The sequence below is a fragment of the Leguminivora glycinivorella genome, chromosome Z (genome assembly GCF_023078275.1).
Source record: "Leguminivora glycinivorella isolate SPB_JAAS2020 chromosome Z, LegGlyc_1.1, whole genome shotgun sequence".
Classification (NCBI taxonomy): domain Eukaryota; kingdom Metazoa; phylum Arthropoda; class Insecta; order Lepidoptera; family Tortricidae; genus Leguminivora; species Leguminivora glycinivorella.
In genome coordinates this window covers 31,363,845-31,380,350 of record NC_062998.1, presented here as the reverse complement: position 1 = coordinate 31,380,350, position 16,506 = coordinate 31,363,845, and the positions used below count along the sequence as shown (strand labels likewise).

The 16,506-nt window shown below is 37.3% G+C and overlaps 2 protein-coding genes across 2 annotated transcripts; both read left to right on the top strand.

The window, feature by feature from the left end:
• Nucleotides 1-1,802: 1,802 nt before the first annotated feature.
• LOC125240452 lies at nucleotides 1,803-6,123 on the top strand. Its single transcript, XM_048148347.1, has 5 exons — nucleotides 1,803-1,985; nucleotides 2,244-2,465; nucleotides 2,763-2,895; nucleotides 5,019-5,146; nucleotides 5,988-6,123. Exons 1-5 carry the CDS (start codon nucleotides 1,978-1,980, stop codon nucleotides 6,121-6,123), a joined length of 627 nt encoding a protein of 208 aa, XP_048004304.1. The 5' UTR covers nucleotides 1,803-1,977.
• An 8,604-nt stretch (nucleotides 6,124-14,727) lies between these two features.
• Nucleotides 14,728-15,795, top strand: LOC125240551. The gene is made up of 3 exons (XM_048148481.1): nucleotides 14,728-14,865; nucleotides 14,947-15,145; nucleotides 15,472-15,795. Exons 1-3 carry the CDS (start codon nucleotides 14,828-14,830, stop codon nucleotides 15,709-15,711), a joined length of 477 nt encoding a protein of 158 aa, XP_048004438.1. The 5' UTR covers nucleotides 14,728-14,827; the 3' UTR covers nucleotides 15,712-15,795.
• Nucleotides 15,796-16,506: the final 711 nt, after the last annotated feature.

The window sequence follows — 16,506 nt, the reverse complement described above, 5'->3', positions numbered from 1 at the left end:
GTTAGAACTGCGACCCCCTGGAAAATGAAACTGCTATCAGAAAGTAGGTTAGGTTAGAACTGTGACCCCCGGGAAAACGAAACTGCTTGAAAAGTAGGTTAGGTTGGGTTAGAACTGTAACCCCCTGGAAAATGAAAATGCTATCAGAAAGTAGGTTAGGTTAGGTTAGAATTGCGACCCCCTGGAAAAAGAAACTGCTATCAGAAAGTAGGTTAGGTTAGAACTGTGACCCCCTGGAAAATGAAAGTGCTTGAAAAGTAGGTTAGGTTAGAACTGTGACCCCCTGGAAAATGAAACTGCTATCAGAAAGTAGGTTAGGTAATAATATGGGCAACAATTAATATGGCAATAATTGCTTATGGCGTTTGAATATTATATTAAACCATATTATTGCACTTAATAACATGGCTAACGAATAGTATGGCATTGTATGATTATGGAAGGTAATGTTCGGATAAACAACCAGTATGTCATACAATTTTTATGGTAAAAAAATCATTCGGGCAAATGCAATTCAGGCAAGTTAGATTCGGGCATATGAATATTATGTCAAATGACTGTCGGGCAAACAATAGACAACCATTTCCGATAAACTCGTTGTACGAGCACTACGAGCCAAGATTGGAACCCACTACCTCCGGATTGAAAGTCTAGAGAGTCATGTCTTGAGTGACTCCACTCGGACACCACAGCTTTGCTTATTCGTTATATAGTCATGAACTTTAAAAATTAATCAGTGGATCTTGTAAATACAGATACTTATTTATCGTTAGTCAATCGCACGATTAAAATGTGATTAAAAGTGTATTAACTTACAGCAAACTTACAGCTTACAGTTTATTTTTAAGGTTTCCTGTCCTCTGCGTCATTTACATATCAATATCATTGACATTGACATCAACTTTTATTGTCAAGTTTATCATAGATCCCATAAATGACGCATTGAAACTTCTTAGAAGATAGGTAATAGTAAAACCAAAGAGGATCGAGTTACATACGTCTTTGGCAAAACTAAAGAGAATGTAATCGATATTCTAACTAAAGAGAAAGGATCCTTCTGGAGCTGTTCTGGAGGTCCCGTAGAAGTAAGATGACAAGCGTAAGCGAAATGATAGGTCTGTGGGAGGTCCCGATATTTCAATACGCTTACGGCTCAGCCACGACATTGGTCTAAGCGCGACAGCGGTGAGCGGCGGCCATACATTGGAGCGAGACACAGCGATGTGACTTTTCATTCGCACGTATGGCTGCCGCTCACCGCGGTCGCCCTTAGACCAATGTCGTGGCTGAGCCGTTATGCTTTTCATTATGCTATTACGCCATTAGCCTTCACCAATGTTTGCGCGCGCCATTTTTCTTATGATCTTAAGGTGCGACCACACCGCTGCTCAAAAAACGGTGACGGTACGGAATCGCAGTGACGCATCGTATCCGTACCGTTTTTACCGCATGCTCCCCACACCGCTGCTCAATAAACGGCGACGGTACGGAAACGCACGACGTGCCCCATACGTAAGCCACTGCGTTTCCGTACCGTGGTGTGGTCGCACCTTTAATCGAATCAAATTATATACCCCAACTTACCCCAACATCTTATTTGGTAACATGGGTACCTCTATGTATTTAGGTAGCCCTAGAAATAGAATACATGCCCGCGTGTAGTATTTGCTCCAAATTAAAATTAGAATAATTAGTTTAATAAATCCTCTGTGTTCTGTTAATGGCTAAAGCGCACGAAAAGAAAAACGTATGTCAATACAGACAATTGAGCGACTACCAATATCAGTCGCATCATTGTTTTGTGCTACATTTTTTTCACAAATTGATTCCATTGTTAGTTTCAATGAGTTAATTTTATCGTAAGTCTGATAAGCAAAAATGTATAAAAACAGAATAATGATTAACCCTTAGATGCATACATAACCGTACTGCATCTTTTATAAGGAAATACCTACCATAGTACAAACCAGCCTCAAAATGTCCAGGTAGGTTTTCGCTTAAAGTAATGTAAGTACCGAAGCACTTTATCTGAGCAGTCCGTGCAGAATAAGCTTGTACCGCCTTTAGCTAGTTTTGGTCATCAATTTCAAATTTGTATCAAATTATGTACTTTGCATTTTTCTGGATAAAATGCATCTTCATTAGTTTTTGAAGTATCATATCACCAACTGTAGCAGTTGGTGTGGTGAATTATTTATTTTATCACGTATCCCTGTTACATTTTCCTCCAATTTTGTGTGCAGTTGTTGCAAGTGCGAGATCAAAGGCCGCGCCAACAGCGCCGGTAATTTGCCACTGATCTGCCTGGTGCCGCGCGATGACCCCGCCCCGGCCCAGGCCGGCTCCTCCAAGCCTTCTGCTTCTGGCCCCTCTGGAAACAAGCCCGAGTTCCGCATGCTTGATGATGACTACATTAAGAAACACTTTAAGCTTCCACAGAGGGCCCTATATTTGGATCCCTTTAGGTAATAAACTATGCAATTGACCGGCTACACCTTTGTAGAGTCTGTTGGGAAAGTGAAGAGTCGTGGAATGTATTGGACCCCATACATTTCACGGCTCTTCTCTTTCCGAACAGACTCTATTTGAAAGTCTCAATTCAAGATACACATAGATTTATCAAATATTTATAAAGCCAAGCCTCCCAGTTTTTGGATAGTAGGTATTTTTTTGTGGAAATCAAAATAGATCTTCCCTGAGTTCATACTTCTCTATGCTAACAAAATGCATATAACATCATTGCACTTAACTTAATTTTTTAGAAAGCCTCTCATCACGTTTCCAATGGGAGGCCAGCCCAAGAACTTCAATTTGGCACGGAAGACTAAAATAAATCAAATGATTTTGGACGGATTTTTGGATCCCAGTGAAGCAATATCAGCTCCTAGTGTATTTGTAAGTACACTCATCCAATGATTCTAATTATATTACACAACTTTTTTTAATCTGAAAGAGATTCCCTGGCAATTTGGCGTGTAAATAAATACGAGTAGATTATTAGTAGGTAGGTAGCAGTGGCGGGACGTGAAAATTTTCGTTGGTAAAGCCGGAGGGGTTTTCGGGATCTGTTTTGTATGAACTTCTACAGATACTAGAGAATTTTAGGGAACCCGTTGGGAATCGAGTTGTATCGACGCTCCGCCACTGGTAGGTAGGTACTAGGTGAAATCTGAACGCTCCTCGGCTTTTGATTTTAGGAATTTGTAATTTTTTTGTATTGAATTTTATATTGAATAAAGCATTTTACTTAAAAATAAAAACAACGTCGCCCAAAACTGTTTGCAGAGTTAGTGCGTTTTCACATTATCCGATCCGATATCGGATGTCGGACCGATATCCCATACATTAAGTCGCCATCTTGGATTTTTTCCATTGAAATCCTTCCGACATCCGATATCGGATCGGATAATGTGAAAACGGACTTAGACTGTGGGGTCCATGAGGTATTTGGGCTCTCGGCGTTTACGTACCGTCGTCATCTAGTATTAGTAGGTATTTACGTACAGTACACGGGAACAGTGTGCTGTGCGTAGCAGAATGCACAAACGCTCACGATAACATCTCTTTCGTAGCAACTATCTCTATTGCACTTGCGTATTGGCGCGACAGAAACACTGCATTTGCAGAAATGCAGGCCGCCTTGCTACTATCGCGAGAGATTTTCCGCGCGTAGCTGCTCGGAAAAGTATCTAAGTATTGATTTCTTTTACTGTAAGAGATACTTCTTCACAGTATGCATTCGATTCGACCTTATGTCTGCAACGGTTTACATTGTTCTGTGTATCTGTATAGGTACCTATGGGTATTCAGTCTAATATTAAATTTAACCTCTCGTATCGGTATGTACCTGCAATTATATGTTACACAGTGAAGGGCGCAAAAATATCTGACGTGATCATATTTGTAGAGCTATAAGAGCGTGTCACATATTTTTGCGGTCTTCGAAGAGTAATATATTATTGCAGGTGGCTGTATAGTTGCTATCAGATATATTGGAGCTGCCAAAACTCTCACAAATATCGAAGCATGCACTCTTAGTGCGTTTTCAGATTATCCGATCCTATATCGGATGTAGATGTAGGACCGATGTCCCATATATTTAAGCCGCCATCTTCGATTTTTGCCTTTGAAATCCTTCCTAAATCCAATATCGGATCGGATAATGTGAAAATGCATTTTCCCCTCACTAGCTCGGAAACACGTGTTTTGTCCTTTAATACCAGCGGGTAAAAACGCATTTTATCCACTAGTGGGTAAAGTAATTTGACCTTGAATAAAGTCAAATTAACTGTTTTAAAATTGATAAAAGTAGGTGAATCTAGTAATAAAGATGATTTACCACCTGTGGAACTACTGGAAGCAGTGATAAACGCATTTTTTGCGTTGTAGTTTCCTCGCTATAGTGAGGGGAAAAGTTTTGTGTTACACTCGGGTGCAAATGTATTTTACTTCTCGTGTGTTAAAAAACTCGCAAGTTCAGGATTCTATTCTCGAACCACTCGCTTCGCTCGCGGTTCAACTATAGAATCCTTTCACTTGCTCGTTTTTCAATTCCACACTCGGCGTTAAAATACAACTTTGCCCTCTTGTATAACAAATAACTATTACATACGTCTGCACAATAGCGCCTCTATTGGCCTAAAAGGCCAATAGAGGCGCATAAGCAATAGAGGGGCATAAGTGCGTTTTCACATTATCCGATCCGATATCGGATATCGACAGGATTTTAAAGGGAGAAATCAAAGATGGCGACCTTAATGTATATGATATCGGTCCTACATCCGATATGGGATCAGATAATGTGAAAACGCGCTAAGAGTGCGTGTTCCGATATTTATGAGGGCTTTACAGCTTCGATATAATATGTATCTTGTTGACGACTGTACGTGAACATAATACAAGCGTGGATCCGCGTTCCAGTAAGACAAGGGCTAAGGTGCATACGGTTTTCAAAACTTTAACTAAGTAAATTCGTTGATATAATTAAGTACATGTATGTATTTCTATTTTAAATTCAGCCTTACGCAACATCAAATGCTGAGAAAGGGAAAGCAGCGGAAGACGACGAGGAAATCATTTACATTCTGCAATTGCCAGATATCGAATCACGCTGTCCCGTTCATAATCAGACTATACGAACTCCCAGGTACTTAATAAACATTACGAAAACTAAATCGAAATCTTCTCATCTTGTCCACGTTCCTACGTGGTCGGAGTGCGAACTTGTCCACAATCTGAAATGGTTCTCAGTGCTGTAATTGGTGCAGGTATTATAATCGGCGGTAGATGCAAAGTTGTTTCATCCTCACGATTATGTTAAGTTTAAGTACCACAAATTAGGCGATATATTGTTATATTTTGATGCCGTGAAGTGTCATGATGTTTTCTAATCGGGTTCTATTACACAAAATAAAAATAGAACGATTATACATGTCTTCGCTTTTTCGCTTACATACTCATTGCCAATCTATCCATGCCACAAGTCTTGCCATCTACCGGATGTTTTGATTATAATCCGGCATGACATGTGGTCTCCCCAAAGGGTACGAAAAACGCTTTGTGACGTTGGTCGCAAAGTTATCACAGATGGCGCTGCATTGCTTCGCATTCATTAGGCTGGATGGCGTTGTACTCCAATCCAAAGTAACAAAAATAATGCCCGTGTATGAGACTCATGAAATTAAACATCACGGGCTACCAGTTATTGACTAAGTAGCAAGTTTTTACGAATTAGCAAAAAAATAATCTTGTTCTATTTTATACACATTTCCGCAAAGTAACGCCCTAAGTCCGTTTTCACATTATCCGATTTGAAGGATTTCAATGGAAAAAATTAAAGATGGCACCTGTAATGTATGGGATGTCGGTCTTACATCGAAATCGAATCGGATAATGTTAAAAAGCACTAAAGCCTGAATCCATGACTTAATTACCTAATAAATTAAATATATTAATAATAATGTATTCACCATACCTTTATTTTTTAGATTTATTTGGCACTCCTGCAAGAAATCAAAGAAAGCAGACGACGGTGAGATGAAACCCGGTGGCGGCCCTATGAACAAACCAAAGCCTTGGCTACTTAGCAGGCACACTGACTTCGATTTATTATCCCAATGGTAGTCATTTGTGAAAAAATGTAAATAAATAAACAATGTCACTGCAAAATACAACTTTTCTATTATTGTAAGTTCAAGCTCCAGACTGTGTTCTTGGAATATAAGAAATTTTACGAAAATCTCTTCTTAGACAGCGCTTCTAACTCATTTCATTAAGCAATCGGGAAATACAAATTAAATTCCACTCCGCTTCTATGACGGTAGGACAGAGATGCACCATGAACCATGAGGGTTGAATGGTCATTTGTGAAAAACTGATTTGATGCTCTCCAGCAACCCCACTTTGCGTTTTGTTTTTTTTTTTATTATACGAGGATTTAGTGCACAATATTTGCTGCTTTTGACATGGGGTGTGGTCGTGCTAGATAGGTTTGGCACGACCACACTATGCTGAAATTTTACATATCAAATGAAAGAGCATTTTATCAGCATCTGAAATATATATTTTTTATATTTTTTGTTTTGGTAATTTAGAAGTAATTTAAGAAAATAAGCAAAAAATGACCATTCCCCCCCCTTATCTCCGAAACTACTTAGCGTAAAATTTTCAAAAAAATACATGAGATAGCCCTCTCCCTGTAGATTACAGGAAAACCTATTAGAAATCTACAGTCAAGCGTAAGTCGGACTTAAGAGAAAAAAACTCAGATTACGAATTTCACTCACTGCCGCTGCAAGTAGTTACTAAACGTCTTAAAATTGTGTAAGTGAGTTGGACAGGTATAAAGAAATTCATTTCTGTCTTTTTTCTTTTAGAACTTGTTCAAATTTTTTTTTCATTTGTACAAAATGACTTAAGTTCCTACTAAAAAGGAGGCGCTTAAGACTGTTTATAAATTGACTGAGCAAAATTTTATTCAAATCGGTCCAAAAAAGGTGTATGTTGACGAAAACATAGAATTTGTGCCACCGAAAGCCCAAATTTGAAGTCCATTTTGCTCTATCTCTTATCGTTTCCGAGATATATACGTAAAGTCTTGAAAGTGCGAAACGTTAACTTTGCCATCATAGTCGTTCAGGCGCTCATGAGTTCTTTGTATGGAAAAGTCGAAAACCGACTCGCACTTGACCAATGTTCATAGAACGTTGTGGTTTTTTTTATTAGCAAAAATGACTTAAGCGCCTTCAGAAGTGCAGGTGCTTAAGACCGTTTGTAAGTTAAAGTTAGCTGTGATGGCTCAACGAAGAAAGAAGATTTCAATATCCTACTTATACATATTTCATTAATTTAACTATATAGTTTTTATTACTCAAGCCAAGCGTTACGTTAGCTATTGCTATTGAAAGGAAAACTTGTGTATAAAGCTTGAAACAAATTATGGAACGCGTCTGACGGACGCGGCTGACGACCGCGACTGATAAGCCGATGGCTTGCGTGGGCGACGGTCGCGCGATGGTCGCGCGACGGCGATGCGACGCATACGAAATCAAACCTTATCGATATGGAAGTAGACGATGCGATGAGACGTGAAGGCGACGGTCGCGTCGCGCGACCGTCGCCCACGCAAGACACGGCGTATGTGTGCACAGTCTTAAAACATTCAGCGCCTCAGATTGCGGTAGGACACCATCCGATTCATCCGAACGCTCAAGGCCACGTCCACGGTTTATGTCCAATAGTTTGCACAATTCAGTGTCATATTCATTATCTAGATCGCGGCAGTGGACGGCGTTCGTCGCGTTTTTAGGTGATTAATTGATTATCTCATTATCGATGGACTATCGCATCGTTCTAAACTACCGCGCAGCAGCGCGAACTGAATTAAACTTATGTTGGTTGCAATAAGACGTGGATTTGTTTAAAAATATGCACACTTGCCACCTGCGGTAATAAAATTTTATGGCTTGCGCGATGATCACATTTATTAATGCCATAACCGCCAATTACTTGTATTTGAAATTGAACTTTAATTACTAAGAAATAACGTTGTTTTTGTAAAAAAATGAAAGTAGTTTTTACTACATTGCGAAGTTTTCGTTTGTCAACTAGACGCACACATTTGCAACTAAGCGATCGGACACTTTTGAGTGTCGAATTTGTAGGTGATCTAGCCTCGTGGCGCCGAATGTACTTTCTAAAGTACATAATGGTTTCAATGGAATTTTAACTCTCATAAACAAATAAAATATAATTTCTTTTGTTTATTAAATTTTTCGAATAGGTAACTGAAATTGAATTCAATCTCAAGTACAATAAGAATCAAAATTCCCTAGCAAAAATTTTGTATGGTGGGCGCCACGAGGCTCGGGAAGTTTTTAAATTGATGTTATCGCATCGATCTACTGAGGGGGGCGGTGCCTACAGTAGTTGTAGTTGTATGCATACCTAGCTCACGCACACAGACGCGTCCACTGGCGCCGCGCCGGTGTCTGCGTGCGCTCTCTGCAAGTGCAATGTCTCTGCAAATTCTATGCACAGCGCAGAATATGCAGAAACCACATGGTGGTCTGTGGCAGAAACTCAATAGACATTTTTAGGGTTTTTAAAATAAGTACCTAGGTACGTGAAGTAACATGGTAAATTAAAAATTATCTTTAGATACTTATTTGCGGAGGTGTAAACAATTTCCTTCGTTTTGCCATATATCAATAATTACCTATCTATATTAAATTAATTAATCCCTATACATTACATTTTTACAATTAAGTGTATGAATTATACTTTTTATCGTACATACACACTATCATACATATCTATACACCTGTATTAATTCAATTTTGAACCTTCTTCTTCAGTAATAAGTTTCGATATGTAAAGAAATTGAAGGACGATACACAGGCGGGCGGAGACACCGCGCGCCGCTGCGGGCGGGTTTGGGAGGGAGGAGGGGTGTCGATGGACGATGTCACGCGGGATTCGCCGCGCGAACTCATCATTCGCGCGGTCGGCTCCCTTCGCTGCCTGCACACGTTCGCTGCTCTCGTACGACTTGATATTATACAGGGTGCCCGGTAATTAATGGACAACCTTTTAACCACCAAGAGGGCACCTTATACTGGTCCAGAAAATCTATGGGATATGGGTTAAATTGTGGTGTAGGCGAGAGGCTGGCAACCTGTCACTGCAATGCCATAGTTTCGTTTTCTTTTAACCCCTTATTTGCCAAGAGTGGCACCTTATATTGGTCCAGAAAATCGACTTTAAGGTTTAGTAAAAGTCGCCTGGTTTTCGAGATTTTCACAATTTTTAAAATTTTAATACCTACTACCTAAAATTTTAAAAAGTATGAAAATCTCGAAAACCAGGCGACTTTTACTAAACCTTAATGTCGATTTTCTGTAAGGTGCCCTCTTGGTGGTTAAAAGGTTGTCCATTAATAAATATACCTATGCATGTATAATTAGTAAAATTCAATAACATAATGTATGACATTGCAATGCCCTGCCAGGGCCCATATGACTCTGAATGTACCTAGTTGTTAAGATCTGTACTACACTATGGTTGCAATAAATAAATGACTAAATGACTAAATGACTAATTACCGGGCAGGTGCACCCGATATATTTGTCAAGCAATTTCTGACGTAAGAAAGCGCGACTCATTCGCGCAGTCGGCTCACGTCTCTCGTTGTCGTACAATCTGACATTATTCAGCTACCTTTTATCGCTTGGCTATAGTTCGCATATACAAGAGTACCTATAGGTACTATAAGGTCCAAGGCAAAATACAACAATAGATAATGTATTTACTAAATAATATTTTTAATTTAAAAGTGGAAAATGTCTGCCTTGGGTGAGACTTGAACTCACGGCCTCTGAATCGATACTCCAGCGCAGACGTTTCTGCTAATCAGAAGTTAAAATTTAAATAATATTTATTTAGTAATTTCCCGCTAGAAACTTGCGTTATACAATTCTGTATACTTTTTCAGCTACCATAACCAAATTTGGATTAGATTAAAAAAACCTTTAAATTAAACTTAGAACCTTTCAGATTGTTTTACTCACCCTTTCTGATGTTTACCATACTTACTTACCCCGTTATTCATAAACGTACACTAAAGTTATCAAGCCGATAAATTTCGTTTGTCCCTTTCCGACGTATTGGTGTGATAGAAAGGGACAAACGAACTTTATCGGCTGGATACTTTAGTGTATGAATAAGGGTGTTAAAATTTATAGCTACGAAATTTTACATAAAACACCTACTTTAAAATAAAATAAAAAACCGGCCAAGAGCGTGTCGGGCCACGCTCAGTGTAGGGTTCCGTAGTTTTTCGTATTTTTCTCAAAAACTACTGAACCTATCAAGTTCAAAACAATTTTCCTAGAAAGTCTTTACAAAGTTCTACTTTGGTGATTTTTTTCATATTTTTTAAACATATGGTTCAAAAGTAAGAGGGGGGGGACGCACTTTTTTTCCCTTTAGGAGCGATTATTTCCGAAAATATTAATATTATCAAAAAACGATCTTAGTAAACCCTTATTCATTTTTAAATACCTATCCAACAATATATCACACGTTGGGGTTGGCATGAAAAAAAAAATCAGCCCCCACTTTACATGTAGGGGAGGTACTGTAATAAAACACTTTTTTCAATTTTTTATTTTTGCACTTTGTTGGCGTGATTGATATACATATTGGTACCAAATTTCAGCTTTCTAGTGCTTACGGTTACTGAGATTATCCGCGGACGGACGGACGGACGGACGGACGGACGGACGGACGGACAGACAGACATGGCGAAACTATAAGGGTTCCTAGTTGACTACGGAACCCTAAAAATGTTGAATTTGGTTAACATTATAAAAAAACCTCACGCAAGCTGTGCTAATTAGTTCGCGAATTCGTCGAGAGGTGGCGCTAAACACAATTATGCCCATTAGAGAACCTATACTTCTAGCCTAGCCCAGTCTTTAGAATTATGTGACTAACGTAAAAGTTTTGTAGGTACGGAACCGAATTTGTACTTCCTTGAAATAATTTGTACCCCTTTAGTTTAGGAGTAAAACCACGCCATGTCGAAACTCCAAAATCAAGTTGGGGTTGCTGGAGAATTATCATCTCCCAGCAACCCCTTCCTAGTCCCCCTTTAGTTTAGGAGTAAAAGCCAAGAAGTTGGGGTTGCTACTCAATTTCCACATAGGCTCAAATTTTTCCAATAAATAAAAGGCTAGAATATTTAGTGCACATGGTTTTAAGTTAAGTAAACTCTGTCTAACTTCATACATCGCAGTCGTCAAAAAACGTAAAAATAGCAGACGCCGGACCGGACATTGTTTTAAATTGGTTGTACCGCGGTACCAATGGCCGAAGTAATAATAATAGATTTATATGAAAATAATTCTCAAGAAACGTACTAAATCGTGTTTACAGTATAAATACTGGGGACGCTATTGCTATGTCTTGTATGGGAACCCTGCATTTTATGATTAAGCACTGAGACTTGGCACAGTTGTTCATTGGGTGGCCCTGAGTAGATAAAGATCGGGAGGCATCGAGAGCCCCCCTTAATTTAGGAGGGAGGAGGGGGGGAAGGCTGGCGCCTCCGCGCTTCCTTTGAAACCATATTTCTCTAAAACTATACAAAATAGGGCACGCGATATATCATTTTCGGATAAATGAAGGACGAGGAATTCATTTTTGGAACAAAAAAAATGTATTTTAGAACAAAAACACAAAATAAAATGGGAAAATCTGAAAACGAGATTTTTTTTTATACATATTATTGCACATTTTATGAAAACTGTAATGGTTTTTTCTAAATAAAAAATATTATTTAATAGCTACATTTATCTAGTTTTATAAAATGTATAATTTGTTATAGAAATATATTATAGGACGAGTGATAAAAAATAATTTACATCGCCCGATGGGGTGATTTGAATGCTCATTTCAATAAGTTTTGTCAATGATTTCAGGTATAATCACTATTTTTAACACATGAAAGCCGTAATCATTGTATTTTATGGCTATTTTAGTGATTAATGTACTTGAAATAAAAAAAATACAAAAATTAAAAAAAAATTAAATGTGATAACTTTTTTATAACATTATCCTATTTTGTTTTTTCTGTACAATATATGTCTAAAAGCAATAAATATGAATGAAAAGCCACATTTATGTAGTTTATAAAAATATATAGTTTGTTATATAAATATATTACGGAACGCGAGATAAAAAATAATGAAAGTGATCTTGATGTACGGTACGGGTCAGCTTGTATGATTCGATGAGGTGAGGTAAAGGTACTCAAAGCTCTCAAAAAATGTAGTTATTTAGAGTACTTCAAATTAAACAACATACTCCTATATAGTCTGAATTTAACTATTTATATTACATGAAATGATCGATTGATATGATAGGTCAGATATATCTGATCCTAATACATCTTGTGAAATAGTAGTTACTTATCTATATGATTTGCATAATTTATGGATAATTCTTACTTGACATATTTATTATTCCAGATCTGTGTCCTGTACTTTGGTTAACGAGTGACGAAAATAGTTATTAACCAAAAAAGACCGCCAAATTAACAGCATTTCACCGACAAAAGCTGCCTTGCACCATTTTTGTAAGGGTTATAGGTATATCAAGGTGTCCATTTATGGGGTCAACTAAACCCAATTCAAAATTTGCCATTATTTGCTACTTGTGGCTGGACGAAAGTCTGTAACAATTGGGATTTGGGAGCCTACTTGCCCGCAACGATGCCTGTTGCTGCAGAAACATGCCTCGAAATTGTCGGATGCAGGTGTAATAAAAAACAATGGCGCGTAAGGTGCAACCGTAAAAAAAGACTTTTCAAATTAAATGTTCGGAGCTGATGTGCTTATGCAGTGGATGTTGTGATATATACATAATTAAATTCAGACTATTCAGGTTGTTTTATTTGAATAACTCAAAATAGCTACACTTTTTGAGAGCCTTGAGTAGGTACTAGCCCCGATACACATGTTTTCGTCTAGTCAGACCATTTTTTGAGGTTCTCCTTTATACAAAAGCAATGTCTTAGTTCAAAAATCATTAATGTTTAATGCTAATACGAATCTAGTTTATTTTTTATGGCACTATTGCGCAATAACTAACTATCATTGATACTGAAAGGAAGAATATGACGATTTTTATTTTATCTTTTATGGATTGGTAAAACCGATTTAAGGGGGCCCAAAGGAAGTAACTAAATTCTGCTAGTAAACTAAAAAATCTTCAAGCCTATGCATGCAGAACTGCTTTAGGAGAGGAGAACGTGATTAAGACATTTTTTTTGCAATATAAGTCACATGCAATTTTATTTTACAATCAAAATAAACTATATTATAGGACTTTTACAATTTTCTGTACTGGGTCGTGATATACCTACATGTGTAAACGTTATTAGAATAAGTATATTTCTGTATTACTAGACGAACTTCACTGCATAGCGGGTAGTACCTTTACCTCACCTCATCGAATAATGCAAGCTGACCCGTACATTAAAATTTTCATTTTCATTATTTTTTATCTCGCGTTTCGTAATATATTTATATAACAAACTATATATTTTTATAAACTGTATAAATGTGGCTTTTTATTGATATTTATTGCTTTTAGATATATATTGTGTAGAAAGAACAAAATAGGATAATGTAAAAAAAAATTATCACATTTTTAATATTTTTTAAAATTTTTGTATTTTTTTTTATTTTAAGTACATTAATCACTAAAATAGCCATAAACTACAATGGTTACGGCTTTCGTGTGTTAAAAATAGTGATTATACCTGAAATCATTGACAAAACTTATTGAAATGAGCATTCAAATCACCCTATCGGGCGATGTAAATTATTTTTTATCACTCGTCCTATAATATATTTCTATAACAAATTATACATTTTCTAAAACTAGATAAATGTAGCTATTAAATAATATTTTTTATTTAGAAATAACCATTACAGTTTTCATAAAATGTGCAATAATATGTATAAAAAAAAATCTTGTTTTCAGATTTTTCCCATTTTATTTTGTAGTTTTGTTCTAAAATACATTTTTTTTGTTCCAAAAATGAATTCCTCGTCCTTCATTTATCCGAAAATGATATATCGCATGCCCTATTTTGTATAGTTTTAGAGAAATATGGTTTCAAAGGAAGCGCGGCGGCGCCAGCCTTCCCCCCCTCTTCCCTCCTAAATTAAGGGGGGCTCTCGATGCCTCCCGATCTTTATCTACTCAGGGCCACCCAAGGAACAACCTGTGCCAAGTCTCAGTGCTTAATCATAAAATGCAGGGTGTTGTGCAATAGCGTCCCCAGTAAAACTTCATACTCATCATTTTTGCAAAGAAAAACGGCCTCATTGGAATCCTAACACAAGAAGGTAACTTTCGTATGCGCCTGTCCAAAATTTGTTCATTCATTTATATGAAACAAAATGGAGCAGATCTGCTAATAAGCATACAAGAGGTTAATTAAATGTACCGTGCAATAACATATTTTAGGTAGGGTTCCATTTTCCGCCAAATCCACCATATTGGTGCGAATCTCGGTGCGAAACCTGCGCAATCGCCGCGAAGTTTTGCAAGTGTGAAGGGCGTTTAAAAAGACAACCTTTTTAAAATCACTATTATATTTAAACTTTTTGTTCATTATTCAAATATAATTTGACATAAAAAAATCATTTGTTAAATCAAAATGATATGAAATTTGGAGTTCATGATAGAAAAATACAAAAAATCATAAAAGTTTATTTAAATCTTTGAGTAAAAATAATCTGCTCTCAACCTCATAATGGCATCAAAAGAACTATTAGCGAAACTTCCAGACATGTATGTATCGATTCTTCATTTTTTTTTCACGGATTATCAGGAACGACAGGAACACTAACTGTGAAAACTTTTTTTTGGCAGACCTTTGGCAAAACCTGGTTTCGGAGCTCTGGATATGACTGCACCAGTATTAGTATCATTAAATCCAGATGGCAATTGGCAAAAGAGTAAACCAAATTGTTTAGACGAGGAACAACTGAAAGCCGTGGTGGCACATTTAGTTAAGTCTAAGGCTGTGTCCGCAGCCCAAAGCTATTGCTGCCAGTGCGCCGCTGAAAAGGTAAGTGATAATTGAAGTTTTCAAGTAAAATGTACCTATGTACATTGTCGTTTATCATAAGGACTAAATTTGCTAGACTAATTACTTATTTGGAACGTTATAATTTATAATAATGCTTTTGCTTTTAAAATGGCACAATTATTGCCTCAGCACAGGCATCACTGACGACACTGACTCAACTGATTCCAAAGTTAACATGTCGAGTTTTTAACTTATTACATATTATTAATTCTCCCTTCAATGATGGAAAACTTGTATGGAACATTATTAACTATTTTTAATGCTTGTAATATGATTTCTTAAATCCTTTAAATTTTAATATACAGAAAGACGGAGGATCATCTAACTACGTCCCGGTTATAATGATGCCACTCTATCCAGCTGACCAATGTCCATTCGACATGAATTGTGAAATACAGAAAATGAAAGAAACACAACCTAAGAAAAAAGCAAAAGCTAAGGCTGTCGCTGAAGCGGATAAGGATGACAAAGAGGGCAAAAAGAAAAAGAAAAGGGGATTTGTGATGCAGCGCCTCAATGATTTCGATTTGTTGTCACAGTGGTAATTTTTAGTAGGTATGGTGTCGTCGTGTGGGTGTCATGTGAACATGTTAAAAAGGTGGAACATAAAGTTTTGGTTTATCATATCATTTCAATGTTTCTCATCAATCAAGCCGTATATTAGCAACCCTTTTCTAATACGTAGGCAGTACCTTTTATTGCATTATTTTTCTCCTGAGCAATTTAAGTAGGTACCACATATTAATTACTCGTGTAACTTGTTAAGAAAACGCAATCTACTTCGGTATCTACTTCGTTCTGAGTTCTTTCATACTAGCTCATAGACTGGATGTGATCGACAAAAAAATCGCCGAGCAACTTTGTCGCCCGTGGACGCATACGTGGCTAACGTTTTCAGATGATCTGTTTCCAATTTATTAGACCTTAATATCATCAATGATCTTTTCAATTCACGATGGCGAGTGGCGAGACTGTTATTGGTTCATACCAAATTTGGTAAATTGGTTGAAATTATTAAATACAGCGACGTGTAGAAAGTATGAGAGGAAAGAAACCCTGATATAATATTTGCTATTACCATTATAGTTAAATAATAAAATAGGATATTCTTCTCCGTGAATGGTTTCCAAGTCGTCTCAGCCAATCTAAAGGGTTAAGAATTTCGACCCATACATGTAAAGAGCAAAGTGGTATTAAAAATCATACCTACGCTGTCGCTGCGCCATCTAGCGGAAAGTCAACCAGTCGACCACAAGTGTAGCGCCATCTATACATGGCTACAAAATTAGGCGAACTAAATTGACATCTCATTATGCACAAAATGTTGCCACACTTTGGCT